Source organism: Lepisosteus oculatus, chromosome 2 (genome assembly GCF_040954835.1).
Source record: "Lepisosteus oculatus isolate fLepOcu1 chromosome 2, fLepOcu1.hap2, whole genome shotgun sequence".
NCBI lineage: Eukaryota > Metazoa > Chordata > Actinopteri > Semionotiformes > Lepisosteidae > Lepisosteus > Lepisosteus oculatus.
Genome location: NC_090697.1, coordinates 1,773,855 through 1,790,811, shown reverse-complemented (window position 1 = coordinate 1,790,811; position 16,957 = coordinate 1,773,855). Strand labels below are relative to the sequence as shown.

Here is a 16,957-nt window from a genome sequence, read left to right as displayed (position 1 = left end):
TTTTAAAGAACTCCAAAGGTTTTACTTAGGACATCAATTTAATCAATTTCAGAGTGATATAAACTGGAAAGATCTTAAAATCACAATGAGGAAACAATTGAGAAGTAAGAAATATGATGAATATATTTATATACTGTAGTATCTATAATATCAGCAGTCTCATCAAAAGTTGTGAAGCTTTAATAATGTAATTTTGTGACTGCAGAGTATACATTCCTACACATGGGACAACCTGCAGAAGACAAATCACCAAATCTGATATTTCAAGTATCGGACACATTAACATATTTGGATGTTTTCTTTCATGGGCTTCTAAAGTATTTGAAACAAAGTATATAAACACTAAACAGTACATAAAGAAAACTACAATGTTCTTTATTTTTGTATGTAATTAACAGTAATACTTTCAGTATAAAACACAGAAGGTAGAACTTTAATTCCCGCACACTAGTAAATTCACAGGTATAAGATTAGGAAACATTATTCAAAGTTTACTATTCAGTACAGACCTACATCACCAAATGGAATGTTTACATTTTATTGTGCAAAAATAGTCATTCCTGCAGCTACATGGCATTATGTAAAAATGTTGTATTTACATTTGATAATAACAAGTACCTTCTTAAGAAAACAAATCAAATAACATTTTGGGATTTCAGAACTACAGCACTGTCAGTGCAACTCTGACCAGTCTGTGTACAAGTACAGTGTTGTAACGATAATTCAAACACATAATTAACTATCCGAAATTTAGTGTCTCAATAAACCTGGAAAAATATCTCCTTTTCTCAGGACTAAGCCTTCAAGAACTCTGAGCTGCACCTGTGTGGCTGCCGTCCTGGAGTTGCGTAGCGCTGGGCATTGCAATTACAGTTGTGTGGTCACATGATTCCCAGAACAAACAGCCCAAGGCAGTCAGTCAGCTCGTCAGTCAAGCTCAACGGATGAAGAGCTGTTATGTCCCATCACTCTTTTCCTGGGTTTCCAGAGGGCTCTTTGCTCCTTCTGAGGAGGAAGATGTTTCTCCAACTTGTCCTCCATCATCTGGCAAGCAAATAAAAGGTAAAGCTAAGACATTTTACAACGTAAACACAGATGTGTATTTAACACAGATTTATCTAACTGACCCTGTCAGAACTTAATGCACACGGTAAATGAAAGTGACGTATAGCATCGGACATAAAGAGTGGATCCATATTAAAATAAGTGTCTTGAAATGAATAGTGAAAACCTGCAGGTGAAGTCAGTCTGGTTCTGGGGAATGAAAGCTGGATTTCTGGAGAACACTTGCTACACTTGCAACCAGCAGCCATATCACCCTGCAACTCACAACTGGCAACCCACTGAAGCTAAGCAGGTGTGAGCCTGGTCAGTACCTGGATGGGAGACCTCCTGGGAAAAACTAAGGTTGCTGCTGGAAGAGGTGTTAGTGGGGCCAGCAGGGGGCGCTAGCCCTGCGGCTCATGTGGGTCCTAATGCCCAAGTGTAGTGACGGGGACACTATACTGTAAACAGGCGCCGTCCTTCGGATGAGATGTAAAACTGAGGTCCTGACTCTCTGTGGTCATTAAAGATCCCAGGGCGTTTCTCGAAAAGAGTAGGAGTGTACCCCGGCGTCCTGGCCAAATTTCTCATCGGCCTTTATCATTAATGGCCTCCTAACAATCCCCCTCTATAAATTGGCTTAATTACTCTGCTCTCCTCCCCACTGAGAGCTGGTGTGTGGGGAGCGTTCTGGCGCACTATGGCTGCCGTCGCATCATTCAGGTGGGGCTGCACACTGGTGGTGGTGGAGGGGAGTCCCCATTACCTGTAAAGTGCTTTGAGTGGAGTGTCCAGAAAAGCGCTATATAAATTTAAGCAATTATTATTATTATTATAACTTCAATAGGAAAGAAGTTCCTACTGACAGACAGTCAGACTGGACTGACTGTCAAAGCATTACTCAGAGTGCAGGGAGCTTCCTTAGTCACCTCCAGGCCCAGACTGCCTGGTACTGTCGCTAATTGACACAGGCGCATGGCAGTGAACACAGAACACCCCCAGGCAGACTACTGAGCAGGCACAAACATAAGAGCTTTGACAGCTGGTGCGTTTTTTTCAATTAATTTCCAATTAACCTTCCTGCTTTAAACACAATTGAAATTGTAGGACATCAATTACGATTGTGAAGAAATTGTTAAACAACATTCACTGCAAAAACAAGGTTACTATTATTATTTTCACTTTGAACTTTGATGAACAAGGGTGGCACGGCGGTGCAGTGGTTAACATTGCCCTGGGTTCATTTCTGGACCGGGACATACTGGTACTGTAGGTTAATTGGCTTTTGAGAAATCTGTCCTTGCTGTGAGTGTGCATGTGTTCTCTGTGTGTGCCCAGTGATGGACTGGTGTCCCAGCCAGGGTGTACCCAGTTGCTTGCTGGGATAGTCTCCTCCATGACCCTGAATTGGATAAAGTGATTAGAAAATAGATGGATTTGATGAATAACAGTTCACTGATAAATGGCAAAGCATATTCTGACAAATGAGAAGATAAATATCTGTGCTGTCTCTTTTGGGAACATCCCTCCATCATGCAGCAAGAATAAAGTTTTGAATTTTGCTCTCATCTCTGCTCATTTTTGCTCTCTCACAAAAAGGTATTTCTCTTCTGCAGCAGTCCTGGTTTTTAAACACCTGTTTTGCTTAGTGCTGCAGGAGTATTGAGCGCCAGTGCAGTTTTCACATACTTTTTGACTACTGCCCTGTTCTCAGACTGACAGCTGTCCGGACCCCCGCTAATAAAGTTACGTTCGTTCATGTTAGATGTTGGAGTCCTCCAAGGGTGCACGTCCTTTCATTTTTGTGGACAGGATATCATGGTGCATCTGAAATAAGGAGAGTCTGGGGTTTGTGATGGAGGGCTCTGGTGCTCGTAGATGGTGTTGTCCTTCATCCTTGCACAGTATGGTTCACTGCCAAGTGAACCCTAATCATTTGCAATGCTGTAGCAGAGGTCAGAGCACTCTGCAGGATATGTACAGTGGGCTGACTGACCTCTCTACTTGTATGACAACTTTATTTATTTGTATGACAACTTTATTTCTACTCTGTTCATCGATTTTTAAAATCCATCCTTGGACCGGTGTTTGATCTGATTCCAGTGCTTTTTTTTATTTTATTTTCGTTAAAGTGACTGTATTTGATTTATCAAGCATTTCCACCCATATTGCGTTTTGTTGACTAATTGTGCTACTTTCTGTGAAACAGCCTTTTTATACAGCTTTACTGACTTTTCCTATATGTTTCTCCAGTGTAAAATACTAGGAACACAGATAGGTTAAATGAAGGCACACCTTACTGTATTGTTTGAATTTAAGATTCTTAAATTCACTAGCAAACATTTGTGCACAGCTCAGGTCAATACCAATCCTTAGTGAATATACAAGAAACAGAACAGGAAAATGGTCCACTTATAAAATGCCAATTGTCTCTTATTTACTCTTGGCAAACATTCAGTGAATTTCATCCATAGTTTCATGTCAAACTCAAAACTCAGTGACCGATATTGTTATCCAGAATTAACACAATTTTACTTGAAAAGGTAAAATTGTTAAGAATTCATCTCCTGGGTGGATCAACCTGTTAATTCAGATCCGAAAATGAAAATAAGTGTTGATCCCAAAACATTAGCTCAAAACCACTTTATTTAACATTCTTCACGTCAATTAGGTAACTGTTTTAGCTGCAAATAAAAAAATATATATATAGTGAATTTTAAACTGGGTTTTTCTAAGCACTGTCTTATGTTTTAACTGCATACTGGATTCATCTTCCTCTGAAATTATTAATTTCAGTGCAGTATACATTCTCTTTTTGCCTGATTTGTTTTAAGAAAATCATAGATGTGGAAACAAGGAAAGCTTCTGTAATTTCACTATAGGACTCAAAATTCAAGCAAACTCAAATTTCTAAAACAATGAATTAAAATTTCACATTAATGACATTCTACCTGCTATTTGTCTTTATGTCAGTTTGCCATGTAAAGTTTTATATTTTTGAAGGATAAAATATGTTTTATTTTAACCCACCTAGACTATAATCTTTAAATTGTACATTTGTACACACATAATCACATTTTTGGCACTATACATCAACAATTTAAAACAGATAATGTACTGAATCCTGCACTGTATACAGAGCATTTGAGAACAGAACGCGGTCTGTGCGAGTTTTGTTTCCCTGCTGGAGGCAGCTTCATATTTACCGCTGACAGAGAGCTCCGACAGCTTGTCAGGAAGGTCGGCTGTGGCCGTTCCAGCAGGAGACCCCAGGATGTCAGGCAGGGCGTTCCTGCGGCCAGCTCTTCCTGTGGCTGCGAAGTCCGTCACGACAGGTTCGACATCAGTCATTGCTGGGTCCTGTCCTCACAGCATGATCTGAAAGAAGGCGCCGCCTCAGTCACTTCAGCCTTGTTTTAAATGTTTATCTGAGCACCATGAAACGCATCTTAATTGATTTCCTCCTGTGACAATCTCCCATTGTCGACGTAGTCCTGTGACTTCCTTTGTCCAAATATTGATGGTCATTTGTCAGCTTCATGTCTGGAAGCGGTTGTATTGGTCTTTCTTCTCATTTTCATATGTGTGAACAGTGCGTGCAAGAAAATGATTTATTACTATCTTCACATCTCCATTTTTCAGTCAAGCGTACTGCTTTTTTGAATTACAGTTCAGGGGATAATTGCACTGCAAATACTGAGCATGCAACGTAAAGTAATTTCTACATCTTCCGACCTTCATCTTCACCTTGATGCAAGTCAAATTAACCCCATGTTCTCTGATTAGTAATTAGAATTCTCTGTGTTTTACATAATATTGTTTTAGCTACTCTTCACACAAAAGGTTGGTACTTATTCAATCTAAACTTAGCCTTCATCATATTTAGTATGTTTACATATCTAAGAACAATCAGGGATATAGGTTCAGTTTCAAGGATCTGAGCAAGAGTAAATAAGAAGAAAATAATTTGTTTAATGTTAGATTCCATGGATTGAAAATTACCATTAAGGATAAACCTACAAAATCCCCAGATCCAAATGTTATTTTGCAAAAAAAAATACAGGGAAATCCTTGTTATAAAGATGTGAATTTGAAGATGCTATCAAACAATTTTTGTACAAATCAACAAAAGAAAAAGACATTCTAGACCCCATCCAGAATGGGCACATATATGTTTATGCAATTCAAATTAACTAAGTGTGAGATTGTACAAATACAGTAGGTAAGAAGAATGAAATATACAGTATCTAACATAAAGCACTGAGTTCAAATGGGCAGCTCAGGAAAAGGTTTAAGATGCTTATGTTAGTAAATCATTGGGAGAACATGATGAATGCTAGCAGAGTGTTTGGGAACATTGCTTGAATATCGGTATATTGTATGTTCAGAATTGGGTACCATTCTACAAAAAATTAATTGTGGCATTATGATTAATTCACAGAACAGAAACCACAATAAATTCCTGGCTGATGATCCTGGTTAATTATTTAGATACAAGTGTGTGACAAGCCAGGTCAGGAAGGACTACAATTTCAGGCGACCTTCCACTAGAAGCATGAGAAAGGCTTTCATTATCTCACTGGGTGATGATTGTTAATTGATTAGATTATTGGCGCTTTCCAATACAGGGCAAATTAAGGATTTTGTTTGTTCTAGTGGTTGCTGGGTTAGAAAAGATGGCAGTGTGTTGTCAGAAACCACACGCAGGCATTTTTTTAAAGAGGAAAATGACAAAACCACAAGCAGACGACACAGAAATGGTTGATACACCACCGATATCCAGAAAAGCCCACAGTATGACTCTGAGATCTGACCGACCAGAGAGGTGGGCTTCCCCTGTCAGTTCAGACTGCCTTCAAGAACAGTCCTGGTCTTCAGCTACTGCTCTGGCAAAGTGTCTGGCTGCTGACACAAAGGCTTTCTATCCTACATAATTAATATGTAGTGTTTTGGTCGACCTACCCCCCAGCTATCAATGTACTGTAACTAGATACACTGCACAGTCCCATGCAGCCAGAGTTTAACTTAATGGAAAGAAATAGAGCGATCTCTTTACTGTGACGCTTTGTGAACCATGCTGCTCCTTATAGAATGTAGTACTTATTCTCTTTATTATGCATATATATATGGGCTGCATTGGAGCTGATTATCTGTTTTAAATTTACCTACTTCTAAATGTCTTACTAGATAGGAATTAAGATTTACACAGTACAATAAACATAAATTTAGTAAGTAATGTGTTCTTCCGTGAACTCTATTTAACTGCTATTAAACAGATGCTTATGCATGTAAAGGACACACAAAAATAAATTTCAAATATTAGCTTCAGTGTTATCACTATATTATTAATCAAGGAGAACAGGCATACAGATGATCAAGAAACAACGTATTGGAGTCAATGTCTCAGTTCCCTGAATGTGGCTTAAATAACGTCACTTCCTGTACTCTAACTCCAAACCTCTGTGTTACATTACATTTACATTTACATATACATATACACATACATATACATGCAGTATGTACATATATACTGTATATGTGCTGGGTGTGTGTTTGTTTCTCTCCCTGCCCTGCGATGGCCTGGTGTATCCTCCAGGGTGTATCCTGCCTTGCGCCAGTTACTTGCAGGGAAAGGCTCTGGTTCACCTACAGTATAACCCTGAATTGGGTAAAGCGATTAGAAAATCATAGAGTGGATATGTCCTGTAGCTAATCATATTAAAAACACAATAAATGTGATTGGTTCCAATACTAATCTGTTTCAGTACTCATTCACACATATACTGAGACAGATAAATACATAAACAAGAAAATGATGAATGATTGATATGAAAATGTATATCATAAACTATACATTAGGAAACTATACTGTATATCCATCACTGTACAAATATATTTAAATAAACAATGCTTCTGCATTCTACAAAATCAAATCATTGTAACTGAAAGCCCTGCATAATTATCAAAACTCATAAATTACTGACTGTGAAGTTTTATTTATAAAGTTAATATCTCATGTACACAATTAATTTATAGTAGCAGGAAAATGGGAACACATACTGTACTGTAGCTGTTCAGCAAAGTTGGGAATTGGTCATGTGGGCAGCGCAATGTGTGTCAGTTGTTTGTTTCTCAATGACTCTGGGTATGATGCATGTGTGTGTGCATATGTGGGTGTGTGTGTGTGCGCATGTGTGTGTGCGTCTGTGTGTGTGTGTGCATGTGTGCGTGTGTGTGTGTGCGTCTGTGTGTGTGTGCGCATATGTGTGCATGTGTGCGTGTGTTTGTGTGTGTGTGTGTGCATGTGTGCGTCTGTGTGTGTGTGTGCATATGTGTGCATGTGTGCGTGTGTGTGTGTGTGTGCATGTGTGCACACAAAGGACAAAGGATATTCTGGGACAGAATTGCAGGATAGAAGCTAACTAATGCCTGTTTCAAAAAAGAACATAGGAAATATACCGTGAAAGTCTACAAAAAACAATGTAAACGTGTGCTTTAGACCTATAAGGGTTTTATGTTCTCTGGTGAAGCTGTTTATCCTGAATGATTTGTACTGTTTACTGCAAGTCTCTTTGTCACGCTCTGTCGATTCTGCTGCAAAGTTGGCCGCCGAACTTTCTCTTGATGTGAGAGCTGCTTCAACCTTAATTGAAGCACAAGTACCAGAGAAATGAAGGGTACAATACACTGCTTTGATCTCCGAAAATGCTTAATGTACAAAGATCGGCAGCACGACAGCTCTGGCTCTTATTGGGCAGAAGGGAAAATGCACTTTTTTAACCCAACTGTTAGTGTACTGTAGCATGAAATTAGTTCCATCAAAAGCTTTCATAGGGTGTTCTTATGACATGGTTAGAAAGGACAGGAGGCAAACATGTAAAACATATCCAACATAAAAACACTTTGCTCACTGATGTTATTAATAATGGCACAAACTAAGTGACATACAATATGGCAAAGTCAGATATTGCCTTTTGTTTTTTCTTAATATTGTTGCTTTGTCTCTGTTCTTTGCATTTCACGTGGGATATACTGAATGTCCCTAAATGTTCTTATTTCAGGATTTTTACAATATCTTTTTTATTTTTAATACAGTGAAACCAAGCACATTAAACTAATCAGACTAGGGTAGAACCCTATCCTCACAGGTCTTGGATACCATCGCATTTGCTGACTAGAATCTCAGCTGAGTTCTACAGTAGGTAACTAAAGTGGTCACTGTAAAAAGATGTAACAAATTTTCATTTAACATTCTTTTTTTAAACAGTTGGAAAGTACAAGACTGGTGCTATATTGTGTCAGTTGTCTTAACATTTTAAATGTTGGAAAACATTGACAGGTTTAGCTATACAAACTGTATATCAAAGAACATTAAGTGTCTGTGTTCACTGGGAGCCAACAAAGGCAGCTCTTGAAGGACTGTGGTAAATACACATTACTGGCTTCTGTGTTTGCTCATACTATGCTTAATGACGCTTTTCAAGTATTGTTCTTACACACTGAGCACTCAGAGTGCCCTGCAAAACCTTCCTATGGTATCCCATTTTGTGGAAATTGTAAAATGATGCACACACATTTTTTATCTTAATATTTCATCCAACACCTCAATGCTCAAACTGGTTTTCCTCTCGTATTTGCCTGTATGTTGCAACATCCATTTTTCTTCAAACGGCGTGAAGGCCAATGATGATGCACCCCTAATCAGCTACACTGGTATGTTGCTCACTCTTGGACTGTTTCCCCTACAGTATCTCGGATATGTAACTCTTTCTACTACTGGCATCATCCCTAACTAACCTCCTCATTGGCCAACTGCTCGATCTGGAGGCACAGCCTGATCTATGCCTTTGGTTGCCTTCCACTTTTTAACGATCAGCTTCCCTCACATACGTCTTTCCTCCACCCCATCTCCGCCTCTGCAGGCACCCCGTATCCCGCGGCTGGTGGAGGACTCCTACTCCACTGGGCCCCTGAGCAAGGCCCTTCACCCCAACTGCTCCAGGGGTGCTGTATAAATGGCTGACCCTGCGCTCTGACCCCCAGCTTCTCTCCCTGTCTGTGTGTCTCATGGAGAGCAGGCTGGGGTCTGTGAAAAGACAAATTCCTAATGCAAGAAATTGTATATGGCCAATAAAGTGATCTTATGTAATACTTTCTGAACACTTTATTCTTGGGTGTTGTTATTCCTAGTGAAATATTACTTGATACTTCAAACTGTCATGACTCCAAGCTTTAAAGAAACAAAACGTGAAAGCTGAGTACTTTTGCAAGAACCAGTAAAAACCTGAAAAACAATCTATCCTTCAGCAAACCAATCTTTCTATACTATTTTTTGTATCTCTAGACTCCAGACGTCTTTCATCTATTTTGGTTTTTTAAAGTAAAATGAAACAAAACCAGCCTGTTAAATATCCTATAAGCTGTGCTACTCCCCCCAAAAATAAATTAACACAAAGAATAGTATTGCCTACACCATTTTGCTATAAATCATATTTTCAAGGACTGAATTCTTTTCTCCAATGAATTTAAAATTTTAATTCATTTAAAAAATGAAAAGAGGAAAAAAAAGTGAAAAGTGAATGATTTTTTTTTACTTTTAAGATAACTACAACATTAGTAACGAAAATAACAGGATTTCTCTGTCAGAAAATAAAATAAGACATACACTTCAGGGACCTTTGTTCACCAGTAAAAATACCCATATTTTATTTTCATTGTTTGGAACACAGTGAAAATACAGAAGAACAAATTAACCCACCCACTGCATTAAGGAATCATGAATCATCTTGTATTGCTTGAATAAAGCACTACTGACCTCTGCCCTCCTACATCTCCACCCACAGTGAAGAAAAATGACTTTATACAATATATCCGTTAAAGTGAATCAATTCTGATTTCCTAAGGTCATTCCTTTCTCTTTTTGTAATTAAATGTGACATGAAAGATCTTTTGTGCTGTTGTCAGGGCCCTTAAACATGATATATGAGGGGGAAAGCAAAGTTGCATTTTAAAAAGTAGGAGACAAACATTTTCCCAAATACATTACATTCTGCATTATGAGGTGACAATAACAACGGAGGCCTGTGCATACCCAAATCTTAAATAACAGTATTTCCATTTTCACTCTGCATGCAACGCCAAAGCTAATTAATTTTGCAGGATGATAAAGGAAGTTTTGAGTATCCCCAAGGCCCCTTCACACTCATTTAATTAATCCTGTTGAATATTTTAACATTTAATCCTGTTCCATATTTTATCTGTCATCAGATAACGACTCTACAGGTTCCTGAGTTAGATTATGAAACATGAGCTGGAATATTAAAAAATACTTTACACTTAAAACCACAAGAACGAGGTACTGTGCATATATGTTGTAATATATGTCTAAAAATGCCCAAAGGATAAGTGCTCTTCTAAAATGCTTTACACAAGTCACATGTAATCATGTTTGCTGTTAAACTAATAGGAAAAAAAAGATCTAATTTCACTATTAAAAACACAACCAGGCTTTTTCTGTATTTCCAGTAACAACACCAGATTATAAAGTTCCCTGAAGTCATCAAACCCTTCATAAGGGCAGGTGTTGCAGATAAGCCGTTAGTGATATTGGTGGACCAGGAGGTGGCGGTCCTCCCTCCGGGCTAGAAACTAGATTACAGCCACAGTACAGTGACTGGAGACACCGTGCTGTACGAGGTGCCGTCTGTCGATGAGCTGTTAAACCAAGGTCCTAACTACTTGGTCATCAACAATCCCATGGTCATTTAAAAAAAGTAGAGGTGTCAACCCCAGTGTCCTTGCTAAATTAACGCTGGGCTTCTACAAACCGGCCTCTCTAAACTTCCTCCTTAATTCACTGAGTCAAAGAATTTCTCACTTCACCCTCGGGTCTGTGTAGTGGGACTGCTGGCACATGATGGCAGATGCACATCACATGGTGGGTGTTAAAAACTGAGATATAATCAATAAGGCCCCCATCACATTAGAATAATCTCATGCAGGCAGTGCATCCCATCTTGGCCACCCTATTGCCAATAGGGTGGCAATAGGTGAGAAGCTAACACTGTAAATTACTCTAAAGTAGCTGTATAATGAGTCACACTGTCGCTGGACACCAGAGCAGCTTACAGGACTAAAGCAGTGCAGATACCCCTTACATAGATGGTTGTGGGAGTAGGGAACAAGATAACCAGACATGTTGTTGAAGCTGATACTCTAACTGCTTTCAGGATACAGCTGGATTAAATCAAGGTACAAAGGCATGAGGAGGAAGGCATAACTGGAGGTAGAAGGAGTTCAGGTGGGCAGCTGCGTCAGCATGCGCAGGCTGCCAAGGAACAAGTAATAGGTTTATTCCATGCTGAAAAGAGAAGAAGGAAAACACAGCGTTTCGGCTGTGGAGCCTTCTTCGGCTGTCACAACTGGAGGTAGCTTTCTCTCTATGCATCGACTTCCTGGTAAGAGTCACTGCACAGGACACATCAAGGAACTAGTTCCTGGCCAGGACGTCAGTCTAGAGCAGGGTACCCACACAAACACAACCCAGGCACACCAGTTAGGTGGAAGAGACTGGAGCACTAGCAGGAAACCCTTCCTTGCTCTGGGTTGCTGCCCAGGTTGACCCAAGAGCTGCAACAGCTTTGATTTCCATGCGGTCCTAAGCAAGTTTTCTTCATTGCAAAGTTTCAAAGGTAAGTGATATAGACTTCCAGCAAGTAATTTTGTACCGTACTAGAGCACTAAAATAAGAGGTCTCTACCACCACCATTTGTGGATGTGAGGGCCTGGGAGAGTATTACAATATATCATCACAGAGTGACATTCAATATTGAGCATGGTAACCAGAAATAGAAACAGTAGACTGACAGCTTGAGTCAGTGATTCTAGAGACAAGGCCATCAAAGGTGAAAATTAATATCCTTTACAACAGCACAATTTCTCTAAAGGTGGCTGTCAAAATGTTAACATTTTCTGATTAGCCTAGGCAACCTCTATAAGCAGCACAGATAATCATATGCATAAAACGTGTTAAATATTCAACAGATGGTGTGCAAACTCCAGCGTATCTGGGGAATAGGAGATAATCATCTTGTAGATGTCACAAGATTTAGAATGTAATCAAACCTCGTTAATCAACAAGAAAGATTTTCATTCCAGACTGCAGCCTATTTATAGCCTTAAAAAAGTAAATGTGCATAAAAGGCAGTATAGTGATATGCCTGACCCTGTTTCCACTTTTACTGTCTTTTGTTTGAAGGTAGCCTGAAAAATATCCTAGACTGAATAAAAGGACACAGTATGTCCGGGACAAATGCAGAACATTTAAAGAGCACATGAGCCTTCCCTATGGGCTCTCATATTCTAGGTGTCTCTGTCTTTATCCTTGAAAATCACTTAAGTGGGCTAAACCATGAGCTCATCACTCCTGCAGCTGACTTGCAGATCACAGCTGTCACAGTCTGCAGTAGTGCTTTAATTCTCACTGTTCCCCCACCATGACCACCACCCAGGAAACTGAAATATTCCCCCCTGTAAACTGCACTACCTTTACCAAACAGTCACGCACAGAATCTAATTAAAAGAGTTCCTTCATTTTGGTCAAAATGGTATTTTCACAATAAAACTATCAGCACAATTCCACCAAAAGCTGCCACCAGTACACATAAATGTAGCAGAAAAGAGAAGATACATTTCAATGTGGATGAATTTTCCTCCTTTATACATCTTTTATCTTTTCTTAGCTTCAATTGCCCCTGGCGTTTATGTACAAAACTTCATAAATGTCTTCCCTGCAGCTCACAGCTTTGCTACTCAGAAATCTGCTGATCTCAGGGCCCCTGGGAGTGTGCCAGTGCCACCATTCATTTACATTTGAGCTCATCTTTGATTTTGGATTTACTTAGTCAGCACTATCAGCAGATGTTCAGGTGGGTAGCTGCGTCAGCATGCGTAGGCTGCAAAGGAGCAAGTAATAGGTTTATTCCATGCTGAAAAAAAGAAGAAAGAGAACACAACGTTTCGGCCGTGGAGCCTTCTTCAGGTGTGAGCAGATGCAGATGCAGACGCCCTCCGGCTCCTGAACTGTCACCTGTCTTGCTTCAGAAGAGAGGAGCCTGACATGGACAACTCCCGATCCTTCCCTTTCACTCTTCCTACCAACCCTCGCCTCTCATACGTCAAGTGTATTTCAGACACCACTGCACATCCATATGCTTTCTTTATAGAAATAACCCTGATTAATCTACTTTACTGCAATTGTTTTTGCATTTTGAGAAAATAGTCTGAGCACAAATTCAATGTTTATATTTTTTGAAAGCTGCACTAATCTCTAACAGATATTGGAATAACGTTTATTTTTCTATGTCTACAGGCCTGGTAATAATTGCATACAGCAGTGACTACTATTCCTTGGTGTATTTTATTCATCGGGCTGATTTTAACATGATGTGAGTGTATCATTTCCAGGAAGACTGAAGGGGACATTGCTTTCAGTTCAGCATGACCAAACACAAAAGAGTTAAACCAAGTACGTCCAATGCAGGTTATACATACTGTAGGCTATCAAAACTTCACATCTATATCTAAGACAGGGTTTTTTTATGTCAAATTCGTTAATTGTTGTTTACAACAGAAGATTGCACTTAAAATTAAAATAAAAAAAGAGATACAAACAGTACGATTTTTAATTGTATTATTGTCATCTCTTGTATGTCAAATAATTGTGTTCACAAGTGTCTTTTGATGTAGACTACATGTGGACAAAACGATATGTAATAGATGTGAATTGTGCAAGACAGTCATAAAGAAGAGCTAAGGCTGTTATAGACTATACAGAAACATCAAAAGGATTTAAAGTCAAAGGACAGTACTCAACACATTTTGTTCATTAATACTGGTAGTGTAGTGAGATGGTGTCGGCGAGGATGCAGACAGGAATTCAGGCTCTTTTTTAATGGAAACTGCTCTTCATTGCCGGCAAAGCAGCAAAGACAGCGGCAGACAAAGACAAGGTAACTAGGCTATAACACACAAGGGTCACTTGGGCTACAGGAACATCGCTATGGGGTGGTTAAGTGGGAACAGGTATAAAAGGGTGTAAACCAGGGATAACTATTTACATGACAGCCCAACATCCCACAACAATGTGCAACCACACCGGAAGGTCACCTGAAGAAGGCCCCACGGCCGAAACGTTGTGTTTTCTTTCTTCGCTTTTCAGCATGGAATAAACCCGTTGTTCCTTTGCAACTTAAATGCATGTCAGACAAGCAGTGTGAGTAAAAAAACATCAGTGTGTGCCAGTGGTGGGGGTAGAGTTCAGTAATCTGACAGCTTGTGGGAAGAAACCATCTCTGAATCTGGAGGTTCTTGCCTTTATGCTCCTATAACGCTCACCAGAGGGAAGGGGGAGAAAAGTGAGAAACCAGGACCATTATGCTTAGCGATGCTCTCAGCCTTCCAGAGACAGCGAGTGGGGAAAATGCCCGAAATAGAGGGGAGCTGTACAGTACTCCAGTGATGGACTGGGCGGACCTGACCACCCCCTGTAACATCTTCTGGTCAGACAACAAGCTGCTGCCAAAGATGCTGAGCTGCTGTTATCCCCTTTAAAAGACCAATTTAAAACAATGTTCTGTTATTACTAATTAGTTCTGAGGATACACTTCCACTGAACATATTAACATTATGAAAATTAAGCCATATTTATAAACCCATTTATTGTCAGCTTTTATTTATTACCATAAAAACACATGGATTTTCTTCAATGTAAAATTTCCAAGATTTTACCAATTAAAAAATCAGAATAATTATGTATTTTAATATACTGCAATTAATCAAAATGCAAAAGGAATTGGAAGACAGCTCCAGCGGTCTGAACTGGTATTTTGCCCTACTACCAATCTCCAATTGCCAACCAGGAGATACAAAGCAAAGCAGTCAGTTAAATGTCAAGCAGCAAACCACCTATAAAAAAGCTTGTCAGATCCTTTTCTTATAACTGATGTAAGTGTTTCAACTCATTGAATTTATGTTCTGAAGTTCAACGGTAAATGTACAGTCCAGCCCAGAGCCACAGCGGCTCATCAGTTCAGATAGAGCTCACCCTGGGCTCCGTAGCATTAAACAGACAAGAGAGCACGCCATTCCTTCACAGGGATCTCCACCACCCATCCTGGTCCCCACAGCTGGGTGAACTGGAAAAACTGGGATAAAGCACCTCGCTCAAAGTACACCAGCAGCATCTGCAGCAGGGGCTTGAACCCACAACCTAACACTCAAGTACAAAGCCTTATCCAGTGGGCTACAGCACTGCCTGAAAGGCAAAGAACTCAGATTTTCACAAAATTAAATCCATATGTATATAAACAAATAACCTCACAAAGGCCCATTAAGAACACTTGGTGTAAACAGCCGTTCAGGTTGTACTGAACTACTTAGTCTCATTTATTACCTTCTAGGGGAAAGCTTTATTATTTACGCTGTCAAATGTATTAATTCCTACAGAAAAAAAGCTTTCAATGTGTAAATGAAGTTGCATTGCGTTACAAAAATGCTTTAAGACATAGAAACAGAAAGGCAAAAACAGACAAAATGGTCTATATACTGCCTGTGAAATAATAATTGTGAACTTTTGTTATCGACAGACATTTAGAAGCTGTTACACTAGACAATTTGTATATTAATGGAAGGAATGCTTTGTTACTACCATCCCAATTAGTCTTGAGTGCAGTACTCGAAATATCCTGGTGAAAGCAGGGCTGTATCGACAAATATCACTTCTGTCTATATTCCCAAAATAAAAACATTAAGACATTGTTTCAGGAGAGTTTTAACAAAGGTAAAACAATATGACTTTAAGATGAGTATTAAATAACATTTGAGGTCTTATTTTATTTTTAATGTTTGGATACTGACTATACTATTTTTCTTAATCAAATAAAAGAAATCGAAAAACAGATTTGTGTTTTACATAAGTCTGAGCCATTTTCTGTTGCAAAACCACAAAATTATTCATTATCAATGATTATTTTTTATTAAATATATTTTTTTAAAGAACAATATGCTAAGAACGGGAAAAAGCATGTAGAAACCCTGTTGTTTGATTAAATGAAGCACATATTTCACAATAACAATTAGGGTATGAAACCACCTATAAAGCAAAATCATTTTTTAATTAGGGTTAGATGGAAGGAAAGAAATCTTAACAAGTTGATGAAGAGCTGCAGGTTTGTTGGATGTAAGGTTTTTAATCCTGTACTATTTTTAGTAAAGCTGTGTGCTATGGCAGATGATTGAGATGAAATTAAAACCCACAGAACAAGCCCTACAACAACAGCCTAGAATAATAAGCTGCAACAATTCCGGACTGATATATTTTGTCAAAACTGTTTGTGTTCAAATTATTTATCTTATTCTCTTTCCACACAAAACAATGTGTTTGTCATACAGTAGTAAGCTCAAAAAGCAGTTAGTTTTAGTGACACATTATCTGTCCAAAACATATGAATTAGTAATTTAATTAGCAAATTAGATGTTGAAATAAAGACATTAAAAATTAAGGTCTAATTAGAATGTTTGTTTTACACATAACAACTTCAAAATTTTAAACGCATCTCAGAAGATATTCAGGAAGTCTTCCATTAAGAGGTATTTAAGACCACTGCTGTTTAGCATGATGGTTTCTTCATGATGCTGTCTTTATCAGGGCTGTCCAGTTCTGATTCTGGTCAGTATGCCAGTGTAATGGGGGGCGTGGCGCAGGCGAACAAGTCCAAAACAATCCTGAAGGGGAAACCAGGTAGCAGTCCAAAGTCGATTGCTGGGAGATCCATCCAAAGAGAGACAGGAACGGGGACGAGGAATCAGGAACTCTCACGATCGTCATCCCTCCTCTTAAGGGCGCTCCAACCCT

General features: G+C 39.1%; 1 protein-coding gene across 1 annotated transcript in view; it reads right to left on the bottom strand.

Moving 5' to 3' along the window:
• The window catches only part of pkib (protein kinase (cAMP-dependent, catalytic) inhibitor beta), a 34,073-nt gene continuing 17,116 nt past the window's right edge, over positions 1 to 16,957 (bottom strand). Inside the window, exons 2-3 of the mRNA XM_069195743.1 lie at positions 4,251 to 4,422; positions 1 to 1,044 (exon numbers count right to left, since the gene is read on the bottom strand). Of these exons, the coding sequence (XP_069051844.1) occupies positions 956 to 1,044; positions 4,251 to 4,395 (234 nt within the window). The 5' untranslated portion in view covers positions 4,396 to 4,422 and the 3' untranslated portion in view covers positions 1 to 955. The remainder of the gene's footprint in view (positions 1,045 to 4,250; positions 4,423 to 16,957) is intronic.